The following is a 16,838-nucleotide window of genomic DNA, read 5'->3' as shown; positions in this document are numbered from 1 at the left end:
GCTTGCAACGGAACGGACACTAACGCACACAGCGCATGCGCGCCTGGCATACTTTTTTTAACATTGTCAATTGTCATTCAGCAGAGCTCCTTCATGTCCGCCGTTGATGCTATACATTGAATTTGTGCTAATAAGTTCAATAACACATAACAGTTACATAAACTCATTGGTAAAACACGTCATTGAGTATGTAATGATGTAATGGTGATGCAGAGCCATGAACGTGATATTTTCTGATCAATAGTGGCAGTATACTGAGAAACAGACAAGTAAAATTTTGCAGCAATTTGCAAACCATGGGACTGATTGAGATTGTATTAAATCAGTTAATATTTTTTGTGTCAAATGAAAACTTCTTCTTGGCTTTGCACTGGAAGAGTCATGAACCAGTCATTACATCAAGTCAGTATTGCTCTTATTACTTGATGCTAGCTCAGTCTCAGTTTCTTCTCATGGACTAGGGATGAATAGACAGAAACCACTCATTAAATACATTTTTAATCAGTAGTAAATTTAAAAAATGTTTTATTATATTATTCCAATACAGAAATGTCCCAAACATATTGTTAAGCATATACAGGATAATCCACAATTAGAAAGGCAGTAGAAAATAATTCACAACTCTGGGGTTGATTTATGAAAGTTTTCATTCTTGTAAGTGGATTATCCTGCTTATACCATGGCCAGCTACCTGCAAAATATGCATATTTTTGTTGACACACGGGGCAGTACTTTTCAAAGTGGGAACTTTTTATTGCCTCTATCTTTGTGACCTTTGGAATAAATATTACTTTAAACAACTTAACTTGCACTGAGCAGTGATGAGGCTGAAGCATCAGGGCCAAATCCAAATATTCTTAGTGGCCATAGTATAAGAAATTAAATAGCATATCAGACATGGTTATATAGGTTCAGGAAATAAGAAAGACATATATTAATTATTAAGTGTGGTTTCTCTGAAATAAAAGGCAAACATATTTTTAGGAAATAGAAAACAAAATGTCCAGCTAGGGAACAAATATTTCATCATTCATTCTTTGTACATTGACATTTTTCTTACAAATACATTAAAGCAGTGCTTTATACATTAAATTCTCCGACACACTTTCCTGTTATGTCACTAGAACGCCTTGAATCAGCTATGACAGCTGGGTGCCGCTGACTGCATAACCCTGCTCTGGGCTGGGCTCAGTCAGGCCGATCAGAGACTCCAGGAGGTAGGTGCTCGACTCGTTCTGTGGCAAATGAACAGAGCTAAACAGCTGGAGGTGGCAAAAGCTGTCTGGGTTTCTGTGTACTTTGAAGGAGCTGTGCAGAGGCCCGGAGGCATAGTCGCTGTCGAAGAACTCGATGTCGGAGTCAGAGGACAGACTCAGGTCCATGTACCTGCCTGAAAAATAGTCCACAGTGGGGGAGGGAGTGTTGGGGAAGCCCTCGAGAGAGTCATTGTCAAAGAAGTCTCTGGCCTGGTTTGCATTCTCGTCGAGGTAATCCGCCTGTGAGGTCCTACTTACGTTGTCTGTGAATGCGTTGGCTGTAAGTGGTCCAGTGCTGTCAGCGGGGGTGCTGTAAGTGGCAGGCTTGCCGCTGTGCTTCGCCAGTGGTTCTCCCGTGTGCCTCGGTTGGCTGCACGTAGAGTGGTTATTATTTTCAGAGTCACAGATGCTGAGGGCACTCGACAACCCTCCATCCACACCGGGGAGATCCTGACTCCCATTAAGGCATCGTCCTGCATCAGAGTCGGAGGAGAAGCAGGAGGAATCGGTCATTTCGCTGCTGCAGCTGTTCTCCTCCATCACCAACCTCTCTGGGGCGAAATGAAAGGAAGGTGTGGCGGGCATGGTGAGAGGAAGACCGTCTTCCTCCATAGTGAACCCAAAGGGGCAGCTCTTGTCCTGGGTGCTCTGCACCGGACCTTCCTCGTCCTGGTCCACATACTCTTCGAGGTCCTCTGGAAGTCCCGTCTGGTCCTCTTGGCTCAGCATTTCATCTTGTAGTCGCCTCTCCAGTTCGAGTTTCATAATGGTGTGGATGTAATGAGTCTGCACACGTCTGGAGTTGAACTCGATGCGCCCCTGAGTGTTTCCACAGCTGTCCTTGGTGCAGCCACATGGGAAGTTGAAGCGGTCTACCTGTGTGTAACAGACAGCAGAAAGAGGAAATCAGTGCTGTGGGTACTCCAATTCAATAGGTATTGACAGTTTGATCTGAAGTTAACAAACACTGAGACACATGAGCGGGGAAAATGTCTTTTTGGCAAAATGATTGACGATGACTTGTTTAAATTCCTGATTGGCTACTTATTACAATAGTGCTAATGAAAATGATCGCATCCATTAGGGTGGATGACGGAAAAAATCCTCAATTACAGTAAATGTATCGTTATATCACATTATTGATACATTTGGTAATGTGATATAACACATTTTCTGGAAAGTCAATTGAGCAATTGTTAAAGTAGAGAATAGCAAGACAGGAATGTCAGTTTTTGGCTAATTGATGGTTCGCTAAAGGCAATGGATAAATGGTTGGAATGGTTAAGTAAAAGTGAATGGTGAAAATTGCTCCAACATGCGATTCATGTGAGATGTTTAACGGGCTGAAAATACAATTTCGCAATCAAATTTGTCCACATTTCAGATGTAAAAAACATTCATACGGCAAGATGAAATGTGCCAGGGCAGACTCGTCAGGACCGAATTAGACTTCTAATCAGCCCTTGTGCTGTTAGGTGTTCAAGTAGTGTTTGTTTGTGTATAAGTGTCGTACCTGGCACTTGATTCCTGCCAGACTGCATGCACAGGTCTCTGGCTCACAGAAGCCTTGGCAGTCACATCCGCAGGCCTCCCTGGAGACTCGCAGGGCATGGAGCTGCCTCTTCTCCTCCCGGTCGATGCGCTTCACCCCCGCCGCCTGGAGGAGAGCCTGCCGCTGTTTGGAGGAGTACGGCTGAAGGAATCCCCCATCCTCCAGTTCGGCATCGCCGATGTGGACGTCTGTGTCTTGGTCTGGGATCTGATCCACTGTGAGCCCGTCGGCCTCTCTCCAGTCAATGGCCCCACTGGTGATCAACTGGAATCAGCGCAACAGATAAAGTAAGGAGACTGCCGTGTGGACGGCGCTATACACGGACCAAACATGGGAACGAAGTGCACTCACTTTGTGTTTCAGTGCTTCGAGCCTCTCTTTCCTCCTCCTCTCCCTGAGCCTTTCTCTGCGTCCGTGCCGCCGCTCCAGCGCGTGCTCTGTCAGCGTGCACCTCTGAAGGGAGCCGTGCCTCCGCACCATGCCCAGGGTGGCCCCTCCATGACTGGGCACGCTGGTGAAGCCCTGGCAGCGCGGGAAACTGAACACGGTGACTTGGTCAAAGCGCACGATGCCCCGTGCGCCTGCAAGCCTGGGCCTCTTCAGGATGGACCGAACTGTTGGTGTTAGAAAGAGACAAAAACATCAGGGAAACAGTGAGGCACTGTCGGGTCGGGTTTTAAAGAGGGACTCTGGTATTTTAACAGGTAGGACTGTAACAACATGCTGGGAAACATCAGCATGTCAGTCAGAGCAGTGATGCATTTTTGGTCTTAGTTTAAGATTTAGCAGTAAAATCACCTGCAATATATAGGTATATAGCAATATATCCGCCTTCTAGGGGGATATATTGCTATATGTGAAGGGGGATGACCCCTTTTTCCCCAGGCCAAAATGCCAGTGCACCACAACAGCTGAAATCTACTAGGTTCTAGTATTTTACTTATCTAGTTCAAATTAAAATGGGACTTTAGTACATGAGGGGTATTTTCATGATGTTGTTGTTTATTTCCAAAGACCCGGTGATCTACTTTGTACTCTCTAAATGTTGTAGAACAACAACTCTCTCCTTTGCTGAAAGTCAGCGTAGGAAGCTTGATAAATAACTCTCAAGTCCTACTCTGAGACACTGCAGCAGTGTTTATAGTCTTTCAGTCCAGTTCCTAGAAAGGATCCCTTGACACTTGATAAATACAGGCCCCGAATGTCAACACAGGCTTCTGTAGGTCTCTGAGTGGCCACTAGGTGACACTCTACAGGTGCTTCACTCCAGTGTCTTGGCGTCACTCGTTTAACATACATGTGGAGAGGAAATACCAAGCACAGGGTCTATAGCAGCAGCAGTGGACAGAGAGAAGAAGAAGTAAACCAGGGTCTAACTTCTGGTCTTCGGTGGTTTACCAGAACATAGTTACAATCTCTCTGACAGTTTAGTCTTATCCAATGGGGTCATTGTTTGGTTAACAGTTTGGCTTCAGCAAATTGTCTAACCTTTACACATAACTGAGGCTGAACTCCAGCTCCAGAAGTCGGTAAACAACTGAGACCAGCTGACCAAGCTCGTCCCAGCTGCTCGACCTGTCTAAGGAGCTCCACACTGGGGCACTGTTTGCACCACGACTCAACTGTGGCTCTGTGACAAAATAACAAAACCACAAACTGCTTACTTCAGACACTGTTAGACTGCAGGCCCCAATATGTAACCTTGTGATACCTTCATAATGGCCATTTGATATGACTTGTTTAATAGCACCTTGCTATTCAAATTGAATCCACAACAACCTCTATTGCTCAGGCAAATGATCTTCTACCCAACCGCACAGACAGTCCAGAGGCGAGTCATTCACACGGCGCATTATCTAGAACGGCCCTAAGGTTAGCGTTTTCATATTGGTGCTGCTGCAGGCTGATAAGAGACACTCCTATAAAACACCGATGAAAAAAAAAAAAAGATAAGGAGGACGTTTGCATTATTTGAAAGTGTGTGGGGTGTGTGTGTGTGGTTGTTGGTTTGGAGACTTACTGGGTAAACTGGCGGGTGAAGGAGGACTGTGAGGTATGAAATCCTGGTTGTCAGAAGAGCCGCTCTCCCCATCGGACTCCCACTCTGAGGAGGCGGGGGAGGAGAGGGAGGATGGAGGAGAGGAGGAGGAGTAGTAGGGATTGTCATCTACCTCAGCAAACTTTCTCTTAAGGATGCCTCTCATTGTTTGGCTGTTGCTGCTGCTGATGTCCATTCTGCGCGGACACAAGGAACAAAAAGGCACATTGGTTTGTTTAGGTGTCACACGTGTGCTGTGGCAATGAAGGCACAGACCCACACTCTAAGAGGCAAAAACAAATCATGCATTGCATTGCTCTATCCCAAAAGCAGCACTCGTTGCAGCATTCCTTTCCCAGGAGCGTAAGACCAGACGTTATGTAAATCCATGAATTAATAATGGAATAACAATTCACTGACACGGCAACAATGATGCCTTTCCTCCTCCATATGTACACGGTCAAATTATGCGTCTTTTGAAGATGACAGCTGGAGGATTGAGAGGTCTTTCCTGTTGAGAGCTGCTAGTCGAGCCAGTTTCAGGGCACAAGTTTGTTTAGGCCGATTACATGTCATTAGTGAGTATCTAACAAACTGATGGTCCATAGGGGCACTAATACAAACCACAATCCTACTTTCACTTGCAAACCAGCTGGGCAGTGGAGAGAGGGCTTTTTTTCTTTCCCCCACAGAGTAATTAACATTCCAATGATTCCTCAAGTTTTTTGTGAAGAATACGTGGAAACGGACTGCATGTTGAGGACTGGGGGGGGTGTAATAATGGTTCAAGTGGCTGCTATTTTTGGATGTGAACATGGAAAATAAATAAAGTCCAAACACGAGTAATTTCAGGGTTACAAACCTAAGCGGGGCTGCTCAAAGCTCCTGAGCAGAAGGGTGTTAAAATAAAGTAAAGAAAATCTGTTATTAGTTTTGTACAACATAGTCCATAAGACAAGTTAAGTGGGCAGTATGTGTGTAGAAACTGTCATGTCAGTTTGGGAAACAATGGGAGCCTATGACCCATTGCCGGGCTATTGTTTGGTTTCGGGCTGCATCAAGCGATTATTTCTATATAGAGTCATAATCGGCTTGCTCCATGAAATGTAAAGTAAAGTGTACAAGTTCCCTAAAAACATACGCAAATGTCTTGTGTAGTCTGAGCAACAATCCAAAAAAAAACAACAGTGTTGTTTAATATCATGGAAGTCGAAGAAAACCAGCAAATATTCACATTTGCAAACGGATTACTCACTCATAAAACTTGCACTCTTCTTCACGTCTCCAAACAGTCCAAACTGTTTGACCTCAAAGGTGCTTTGAACTCCATCGTGGTCCGAGAAGTGACAGTAGTACAAGCAGCTGACCAGGATTTAGACTTAAGTCCCAGAGAGAAGGGAAGGGAGTGTTCAACATAACGTGAGCCACTGAAAACTGAACAGCTTGTGCACTTTTCTAAAAGAGCGAGTACAACGCGGGGACATTGCTTCTGGTCAGAAAAGGCAATGTGAACAACTGGCTACCTTTGTCTGCACTGACAGGACGGACTCTGCCATTGCCCTGCTCTAACACACACTCACTCTGAGTCCAAAAGAAAAGGGGCTTCTGATTGTCTGTAGTAAGCAAATAGTTAAAGCAGTGAGTGAGGCTGTGTGTGTGTGTGTGTGTGCCTGTGTGCCTGTGTGTGTGTGTGTGTGCGTGCGCTCAGAGTGAGCAACTTCCTGGATCCATCAGCAAATAAGAGGTGAAACAAGAGACAAGTTCTTGTGCCCTTACACTGTTTACACAGTAGAACCTTGTGCTGCATGAGCAGTTAGGAGTAAAGGGATTTCGCTCTGCTGCAAAACCATCTGCATGGCTGTTTAATACTCCTACAAAAATAAAAGAAAATCACAGTATTGCTAATTAATGCTGCATTGCAGTATTATTATAGTTGCCTCTTGTAACCTATCACATCTCTTACATTTGATATGTGATAGAGTGGAGAGACTTTATACTGTACATGTGGGTATATCCACTGAGACCACATCAATAATTTAAAGGTCCAAAGCAGCAGAAGAACATAGTGCACGTGCGCGTTAGTGTGAAACAGAAGGGGGTACTATACAGTATAATGTACTGAAGTAGTTAATAGGCTGCAGGGCATTTTTTTATAGTTACAGTATTGGGGAGGGGGGTTCACAATAATTTCATTATTGTTTTCAGACGCACTTTAAATCCCCACTGGAATGTTGCGCAGATGTCGTAGCAACTTTTCATTGGAGGGGTGCAGGAGTCGTTTCCTGTTTGGCATAATAACAGTCATTAGACAGCTGACCTCTTCACCCCTCGCGGAGACACACGGCGATCATGTCAGCAGCCACAATGACAACACTGCCCCCCCCGTCTTTACAGCAGAAACAGCAGCAGGCACGATCCCATTCAAACCAGAGCAAACTTAGAGCAGAGCAACACAGAGGAGCGGGGTGCGCGTCGCTGTGATAGGAAGTTTGTTACTACTTTTACGCGTACTTCAAAGTACAATTCACAGTGACGGAATATAAATTGCCCAAATTCCACATAATTATAGACTATGTTATTCTAAATAAACATTAGACTTAAGTGATAGACATTAAATACGATACAGTCACCATGTAACCCCCAGTAACAACTGACCCGAACCCGCCGGGTTCGGCGGAGTTATTTTCGCAGTTACTCACCAGGAAGTAAAATGCAGCATAATGACAGAAAACATCTTAAATTGACACGAAGTTATAGGTCTTGTCTGCGGTGCAGCTAGCTGAGCATTGTGTGTCCCTCTGTGTTTGAGTGAAGCTACACTGTAGTACCAGTGTGAACACGAGAGGACTGGCTGGCAGCAACCAAAGAGTAGACGTTTGGCTGCAAGATAATGTCGCCTCAGACCTCGCGCTATCGTATCTCTCTCTAGCAACTCCAGGTAGTCAAACATAAACTACGTGATAGTTACATAATAGTTTTGCCTCTTGAAACAGAAACAACGCTTTTTTACTGATTCATACACGGGAAACCACGCTGACCTAAAGACTTTAGCCTAACTGTTAAAATGTCGTTCGGTCTCAAATCCGCTAAATCTTCTTCAGACTAAAACAACCAAAGCAAATACACACTAGCTTGATAACGAAGTAACTTTCAACGTTATAGCTCAATTTAAACTAGCAAATATTTACAAATAGGAAAATATCGTAGTTAGCCGACTAACAGCGCTTCTGCCGGACGAAACCGAAGTGGTTAGGAGTTGTATAATCTCGCTTCACACAAATCCTCTCTGTGGCTCTCCGACTGTCTTGACGCAGACGGTGACACACATGCAGAGGCAGGAGACGTACTCGTCACTGCTGCCCACATTACTCACAGACTCTCTGTCTGTCATGTTCACACTGGACTGTTACACACAGTGATGTGGTGGTAAATACATAACTAATAAACCTCCTGCTCAGAAGGCAACCAGTCAACAATAAACACGAGTTAGAAGACTTTTGGACAGCAGTAGCATTTTACTTGGATCATTCCCATATTTTATCCAATAAAACAAAAGAAACTCCGAGATATTTTTGAGAGGGTGGACAAAATAATGGGTACATCCTACAGCACAATAGGTGAAGCTCATATTTTTCAGCTTTTGTTGGGACTGTCAGAGTTGTTGATTCAACTTCATTTCAGACTATTGCTACCCTACGGCCTCTCATTGCCTTCAGACCTCTAATAAAAAATGGTGATCAGACCTCTGTTAAAGGTGACACATGCTGCCAGTACTCATCTTACATCACTGTAACATGACTCACTGGCATTCCTCTGAGATGGTGATTTAAGTCAGACACTCTTAAATTCCAGAACACTCCCTGTCGCGTGGAGAAGCAGTAGATTATGGATTTGGGTGTAGAATCCTCCTTCCTTCGTTCCTGTTATGTTCTATTGCGCGTTAACAAATGTAAGCATTTGTCAGAAATTACATGCACATTCTCATTTTAAACTATTATTAAAAATGAAGCTGCAGTGCTCAGAGAGTGAGAAAAACAGAGCCAACAGATGGACAGACAGATGAATGGAAAGACAGACAAGTCCGAAATACTCTTGAGCTTTGAACCCATGTTGATACACATCAGTGCTTCAGTTTGAAGGAAAAAAAAAACCCAAAACTGCACTAAATACCTGTTGGTCCAAATACTGTGGCCGGAGGAAGGGCTGCTCTGCTCGTCCTGTCCTCAGCACTCAGTGGAGTGTGACCCACTTTGGCTGGGATCACTCCAGTGCATGTATGTGTGGGGAGTAAACACCAGGGAGACAGAAGAGAGGAGGAAATTACTAATATAGTGAAACGGCCCATACGCAACATATTGTCTGTTTTCGTATAAGTGTATAATTTTAAAGTGTTTGATGTACGGTAGATTTTGCAACCTGAGGGCACATCCAGTCAGTGTATTCTCTCTGAGATCTGTGACATACTCACAACACATGATCCAAGTGCTACGCCATGGCTACCTGGCTATTTATAGTGCAATCACGCAGCCTGTCCAAAAATACATTTGTGCAAAACAGTTGGAGTTTCCTGTTCCTTTTGTGACTTTGTTTTGTGCTGCACCGTGCCACAGTGTAGTGCAGCACTAATGATGAGTCATGGAAGAAAATGAGTAGTTCACTCACTAGCACTGAAATGGTTATTTATAGTTTAGAACAAATCACTCACAATTTACTGTATATTCACTTTATCAATGCAGCACTCAAAGACAAACCAACCCAGATACCTATCCTGATCAATTACCCCCCCCCCCCCCCCCGATTTAGTTCCATTTTCTCATCATGTCAATGGAGTGCCATACAGCGCAATGGTACAGATGCATCATTCCAGAGCTGCCCTCCTCAATATTGTCTTCCCCTCATAAATTCTGTGTCTGACAGATGATCCAATCTCATATCTGCTCACACACAGAGGACAGTCAGAATAAACCCTCGGCGTGCTCTCTGTCCAGAGTCCACGTTACATAACTTATAGCTAACCTACATTCTGGCAGCCTCTCAGGTCGCTGCAACTGGCTCTTGTGGCCCCATTTCCTCAGCCAAGCTGTGCCAGCGATGGCCCACATACAGCAATATACTGACAGAGCTGACAAAAGCTCCATTCACCCAGTTCCTCCTTCCTTCCTGTGGATACTAACTCAGGGATTTACCCCTCTCTTACTGTAAAGATCACTTCTTTGTTGTCCTGGGGATAACAGGAAGTATCAGGTGTAGTTGAACTGTGGGTTATTGCTTTCCAGTCAGGTAGTAAGGAAAGGTGCCAAATGAAGCCCCAAGCCTGTTTTGTTTTTCTAAAAAAATACTTCCTTAAAAACAGAACTATGGATAGACTGACAGACAGATAGAGATGCTGTGAAATAAGTTCAGCTCAGGCAATAAAAGAAACTGAACATGATTCACTCCCTCGTGATATTGAGAAATGGAGAATATACTCCTACGTTCTCTCTCTCTCTCTCTCTCTCTCTCTCTCTCTGACTCTCTTACTCCTTACTTTCCTCTCGTGGAAATGTCACAAACACACATGAGTTGGCTTCTTTATACATAGCCTCTGATGTCATGTTTAGCAGTCGTCACCATGGTTGCTGGGGCAAATATAGTCCAGCCGTTTCTATTTTAGAAGGCGGTAAAGCAGTGATTCATTTTGCTCGCCTTCCTCATCACGATCATCATCAGCAGCAGCAGCATGACTGCTATCGTCGTCAACATTGTCAACATCTTTGCAGTCATTGTTGCCATGTTGTTGTTTTTTTAAGATTATTTATTAGGCCTTTAATTACCTTTATCAGAGCAGCTGGAGAGTGACAGGAAAGGGGGGGGGGCTGCATGGGGTGCATGCTCTACCATTGTCATGTTTTTTTGACGTCAGTGATGTTCATGTCTTTATACATGATCCTTTTATTCTGATTGCAGGTTTTGGTAATCGCCTTAATTAGGTTTAAATGCAGACTTTCAGTGTGTGTTCAGTGTCTTTACACTAAAGCCCCTGATAATCTGGTTTCAAATTTGAAGCTTTTCTCTGTACAATTATGTACATTTAAGTGAAAGTAGCATTAGGTTCTAACACTAGTGTTGCTTGCCTTGTGTTCCTCTCAGTAACTCCTCTGTCTGTGCACACGTCACGTCTCATGTTAATAGAGAGGTTTGTGGGGCCATCGGTGTATTTCATGATATAATTGTGAATGTTGTCGATGGTTTGAAGCAGGTGTGTGATTGGGTAACGCAGTAAGCTAGCAGGAGAGACGTTGGTCATACATGCTAGAGGCACAGAAGTTCAGTGTCAGAGAGAGTTACCTAGAAAGACTATTTTTTGACAAATTTTCACCCCTTAAACTTCATGCACAATTTGGGCCTGATCTGCAGAGCCACATCCCGGACTCTTGCATCAGTTCGGTTGTATCGGTTAATATTTACAACCCCCAAATTTTTATTCAAATGTTGCTAAACTCAGAAGCCCCTCAACATGACGAAACAGCATTTAACATGAAACTAACCAAAACTGTTCCAACTTTGGCAGAATACTTTGTTCCAACTTTGGCAGAATACTTTGTGTTTGTTTTGGACCACATTGCTCTCAGTAAGAAGCTGATTGCAAAAATATGTTTTTCAGCCCCTTTAAACTCAACTGTGTGCCAAACTGCCATCAAAGAGACTCCAACCCTCACTTTCTCCACCCTGGAAAATGCCATCAGATAAAGACTTTGTGGTGAAATTTCACAACAGTGACACCGTAAGTGATGCGTCAACTGCAATCCTTTTGTCTGCGCAGTGGTATCACTTTAGGGGGTGACACCAGAGAACTTCCTGTAACACCCTAATGGCAGGCGAGGGGCCTTGTGCCAAGTGCACGTCTGCTCAGTCCTGGGGCCGGTCCAGCAGTGATATCGTATCTCTGCAGCATAGACACTCGGGCTACAGCAACATCCTGGAGCCCAAGGGTGCTCCCTGGGCAACATGTAGGTTGAAGAGCTATAATGGCGCAGTGCATGGACTGAGATGAACTGCAATGCATAATTCAAATGCCTTCACCCAACAGCTTAGTCTATGTTACAATATTTTAAGGCAAATGTACAGAAAGTCATTTTATTAACTGACATGAAGAAAGTCATTTTTATTTACAGTCTATTATTTCTAACCCTATCCCCACATAACATTATCCGTGCTCTCTTTTACAGTATTGTTGCAAAAGGCAAGTCAAGCTACAGCCCCGAGTGCAAAGTAGGTTACACAACTACAACTTTCAACAGCAGTGATCTTATCTCGCTGCATGTGAGCAGCACAAGCTGTAACAGCCAAGCAGCTGTGTGATTGGGTTTGACATACCCCCCCCTCCAACAATGAGCCTCTTGTCAACGTCAGCCACAGAGCTGTGGTGACCTTTCTTACAAACTTACAAACTGGCCCGTGTGACGCAATGTGGACCGAAAAGGCATCTTCTCTGAAGGCATGTAATAGTATTTCTCTTCACGTCTCTGGTTGTTTCATTGTGCGTTCATTCATTTACAGACTAACAGAGTTGTGCGTATGTGCGGAAGAAAGCGTTCCCGATTCTCATCCAGCCACTTATTGCATCTGGCTGTCAGCCCTGCAGTGGGAGCTCCTGTGCTCTCCCAGATCCAGCAGAGTGTACTGTTGGTGTTGGCTGTCACATGTGGCTCCATGTGAGGCCTTTGCAGGAGTGCACAGCAGCAGCAGGAGGAAGGAGACCTGCTCTGTTCTCAGCTGTTTGGGCCTGAGCTGTGTGGGAGAGACTGTCTGACTCCCCGTCCCTCCCCTACATGCTCAATCACCCACTGATTGCCTCTCTTTTCTTCCATTGCAGCTGGCAAAACACATGCATTACAGGCTGACAACACAACTGTTAGACACTGGGTGGGCTTCTTGCTTCTCTCTCTGATGACTCCACTGTTAATTGACACGTATTCACGTGTTTGTGCAAATCATTTTTTTTAACATTATGTTGTTGTTTATATATTTTGTACTTTTCATTATGCATATACATTTACTACACTCCTATTCACATTCAGTTTATTCATTTTGCAATTACTGTACACCTGTCTACTACAAATATATATTACAATATTTTATTATGTATTTTATATATGTTATATGTTATCCCTATATTTTGACTTCTGCACTATTTAATGTCTTAGACTCTTTAACTTGCATGATTTTCCTTTTATGCATATTTAACGGGCATTGTTGGAGGGAGCCTGAGATGCCATCGACTGCTTCTCTGTAAATGTTGCATATGACAATAAATAAGTATATAATAAGCATTAAGTTGCATTGTGATACATTATGTGCATTAGATGTTTGTGCACAAAGGCAGCCCAACGACCCTTTAGTATCGCAAATAGCTGCCATGTATACATGTGCACTTGCCTCACTGTTTAGTATTACAACAGCGTTCTGTTCAGCAGTTCTGATGCCCTTTAACCACATTTGCTATAGATGGAGGCCTGCGTGTCACTCTGGCGCTATCTGCTGGCTCTTAAATTAAGACCTGACAACAGTCAGTGGTGTGTTTTTCTCCTCTACAGGAATGAGTGAACCATCTTCTCCACTGGAGGTCGACATGGTAAATGCTCATGGGATGATATGTGGTCAGATGAAAGAAATGTTATTTTTTATACTCTGGTTATATTGTATGATAACAACTTCAACTTGCTGCTACCACAGCAAAGAACAGTCTGAGATGTCTACAGGGCGTGCAGCCAAGCAGAAAAAAAATAATACAGTTTATATCTTGAAACACCCTCCATGTCAGCAGCAAAATAATGAGCTAACACCTATATTAACTGATATGGCTAAGTCTAATATTCACTCTCCTTTATAACTCTCCTTGTTTTTGTCTCCGCAAAAAGTACGCCAAGTACGGACTTGTGTACTTGGGAGTTTGGATCTGGGAGACTCCCAAGGACGGGAGGACGCAGCTTACTTAATGACCTCACCACCTCAGCTGGTGTTGCTAATGAATTGCACTGTAAAGTATTTTTTACAATCAAACCAAATATGAAAACCCTAACTTTCTGATTCACGCGCACTCACTCACGCACCAATGGAAGCTTGCGACAATATAAAGTTCTAGCTTGACCATAGGGAGTAATTAGGCAGCTAACCGGGAGGCTGGGGACAGGTTGCTAGTCACTAACTTTATCTTTAAGTAACTTACAGTAGGTTTTTGAGCTTTTTCATTGAAAACAGCTGCTTGCTGCATCTGGGAACAGTGTCTGGGACGTTGACAAAAGATGTTAGAGTGAGCCAAACAGTAGCGTTTCAGGATGGAGGACCACAACAATGAGCTGAAAGACGCTGAAACCTCTCTAGAGCTGCAGAAAACTGCAGTGTCAGCGAATAATTATCGCGGATCCGTTATTAATACATAAATATGTATTAAAGCAGCTTCAACATTAATCATATACCAAACGACAACTAGCAACACTAACGTGGTAAACTTGCCCAGGGAAGTTAACTTAATATAGCTGCTTTTTTTCCATCCCCTTGATGTGAAAAACATGGCGCCACATATTAACAGAAGCAGCAACTTTAGGTGTCAGCAGGTGAGTGTTTCAGTGCACTACAAGTGACACAAAAAATTAAGAACAATAGCTAAAAAGTAAAAAGAGGTGGGGGGTCCAATGCAAACTCACACAATAATAATATGGGTGCAATCAGAGATGTGCAAAAATACATCAAAATGTATTTTGATACAAAATACAAAATACCCCTCAAATAAATGTATTAAAATAAAATACAAAATGCTGGTGCCAAAAAATGTAACAAAATACAAGACATCTATTTTGTATTTAAAATATAGGAAATACTTTTTTTCTGGATTTTCCATTTTCTCACAATTTGCTATAGCAGAGCATTCAGGTTTGGGCTATATAATGTACACAAAGCTCTGGTGAACCCCCAAAAAAGGAAGAACAGTCACAGAATGTCAGTGTAACTAAGCAAAGCTATTAAAAGACAACAACTTGATTATATATATATATATATATATATATATATATATATATATATATATATATATATATATATGTGTATATATATATATATATATATATATATATATATATATATATATATATATATATATATTAATGGGACTTAACAGCCCATAAACTTTGGCTTTGTATCAACAAGAAAATATTCATCACATATGAATAGCATCACACATTAGGCCTATGTATACTATAAAAGCAAAATTAAATTAAAACCAGTTGTACACAGGTAAAGAGCCTAAGTACTGTACTGAGACATGTTGTCCACCTGGCCAACTGTAGAATGTATGAAATAATAAAACTAAGAATACTTTCATAATATGCCTTTTAAATAAAATAAATTGGATATTTAATGTTTTTTTGTTTTTTTTGAACAAATGGACATCTACTGTCATAGCCTGGCTAACTGTGAACTATATTATCTGCCAGTAATTGATGGCATTATGACATTCACATTGAGAAGATACAGCATAACTTGTAATACAGTGCAAGATTAGATGGTCAGACGTCTCTTGATAAGGTTATCATGAACATACCAGCTCCCAATCTCCCTCTTCCTATAGCTAGCTACTCCACTGATAAGTTAACTTGCTAAACACTGGCTATGCACTAGCCTAGACAGCATGCTAGCGTCATTAGCATGTTAGCATTGATCGCTAGCTTGATATTATAACCATCACCATGTATATACAATAGGCTATGTAGCCAGACCCAGACATAAATTATACATCAAGCTAGTTGACATCTGTCACACTCAGATAAAATATTTACCTTGACAGACAATCCGTTGAACTTGAAAATCTGAAGACTGAACTCATGAACTGTTTTTTGATTCGTGGAAATAGTATTTTGAGTATTTTAAATACAAAATTACTCCACTCTAAAGTATTTTGTTACAAATTACGTTAGATTTTTTATCGGCCCTATTAAATACAAATTACAAAATACTCAAAAGTAATTGAAATACGTATTTCAAATACAAGTAATAGAAATACTGCCCATCTCTGGGCGCAATAAACTGTTGATTGTAGAGCATTTTGGGACAACACATGAAAAAAGTCAATCAATCAAACCATTATTTAATTCTCATTTTTTATCATAATTTGAGGGTTCTCAGATTCATGGATTTTAGTGCAATATGCATTGTACACTGTTGCACACTAGTGAACCTTAATGACAAGTCAATGATTACCTCATGTAACCTGTGTCGAAGAAAAGTTCAAGCCTATATAATGTTCCCTCTGACTTACTGGTGTATAAAATTCATGTGCCAACAGGCAGAATTGTAACTCCATTCATGCTCACCAGCAGACTGTAATCATCGTGCAGTGTCAGCATTTCCTGTGCTTTGGATATGTCCTGTATTGGCAGAATATCAGTGGCAACACAACACATTATCGTCATTTAGAGCCTTCTACAGTCTGTGGTTAGAGCACAATAAGGAATAGCAGTGTGTGTGGTGAATGAGTGGCACTCCTGCTGCACATAAAGTGGCTGTGACATGCATGTGAGGTGCAGCTTAAATGCTGCTTCTCTGAGTTTTTTGGCATGAGATACAGTAACAGAGCAGCTATGCCAGGCATTTCAACACTGACATCTGACTGGAGCAGCTGTCATAGAGCAAACAGGCCAGCTCTCTGGTTTCTCAGTGTCTTTTAATGCATCACACACTGTCATCACTGTCATTAGCATTTGAATAACAAAAAACAAAAACACTAAAAGATGAATTTTATTTTTATGATCTGCTTTAATATAAAAAAGTGGGTTCTATTGATCCGTCATAGAAATGTATCAGGTGATGTGTTTCCCGTAACCGGAAGCCTTGAATCACAAGGTGCTGAAGGACTTTGGCCACTAGAAATTGCTGTGTCTTGTGAGAGATGCTCCTAAACCACAAGTGACAGAGATGCACAGGTGACTTCAGCGTCTTCTCTTCAGGTATGGTGTTG

The 16,838-nt window shown here is 42.4% G+C and overlaps 1 protein-coding gene across 3 annotated transcripts; it reads right to left on the bottom strand.

The window, feature by feature from the left end:
• Positions 1–508: 508 nt before the first annotated feature.
• On the bottom strand, positions 509–7,678 carry LOC137866007 (cysteine/serine-rich nuclear protein 2-like). 3 transcript variants are annotated; one of them, XM_068701632.1, is made up of 5 exons: positions 7,546–7,678; positions 4,829–5,043; positions 3,160–3,422; positions 2,770–3,072; positions 509–2,132 (listed from the first exon to the last, which is right to left on the bottom strand). In XM_068701632.1, the coding sequence occupies exons 2-5, from the start codon at positions 5,040–5,042 to the stop codon at positions 1,140–1,142; spliced, it is 1,773 nt and encodes a 590-aa protein (XP_068557733.1). In that variant the 5' UTR covers position 5,043; positions 7,546–7,678; the 3' UTR covers positions 509–1,139. The 3 variants fall into 3 exon arrangements, with proteins under 3 accessions (XP_068557733.1, XP_068557735.1, XP_068557734.1); XM_068701634.1 differs by lacking the exon at positions 7,546–7,678 and adding an exon at positions 6,102–7,405; XM_068701633.1 differs by lacking the exon at positions 7,546–7,678 and having other exon boundaries at positions 4,829–6,064.
• Between the last annotated feature and the right edge of the window lie 9,160 nt (positions 7,679–16,838).

This window comes from Cebidichthys violaceus, unplaced genomic scaffold, assembly GCF_023349555.1.
Source record: "Cebidichthys violaceus isolate CVI_PGR_0920_01 unplaced genomic scaffold, fCebVio1.0.p SCAF_8, whole genome shotgun sequence".
In the NCBI taxonomy this organism is placed as follows: Eukaryota; Metazoa; Chordata; class Actinopteri; order Perciformes; family Stichaeidae; genus Cebidichthys; species Cebidichthys violaceus.
Note: the sequence above shows the minus strand (reverse complement) of the source record. Positions and strands in the feature narration are given on the sequence as shown.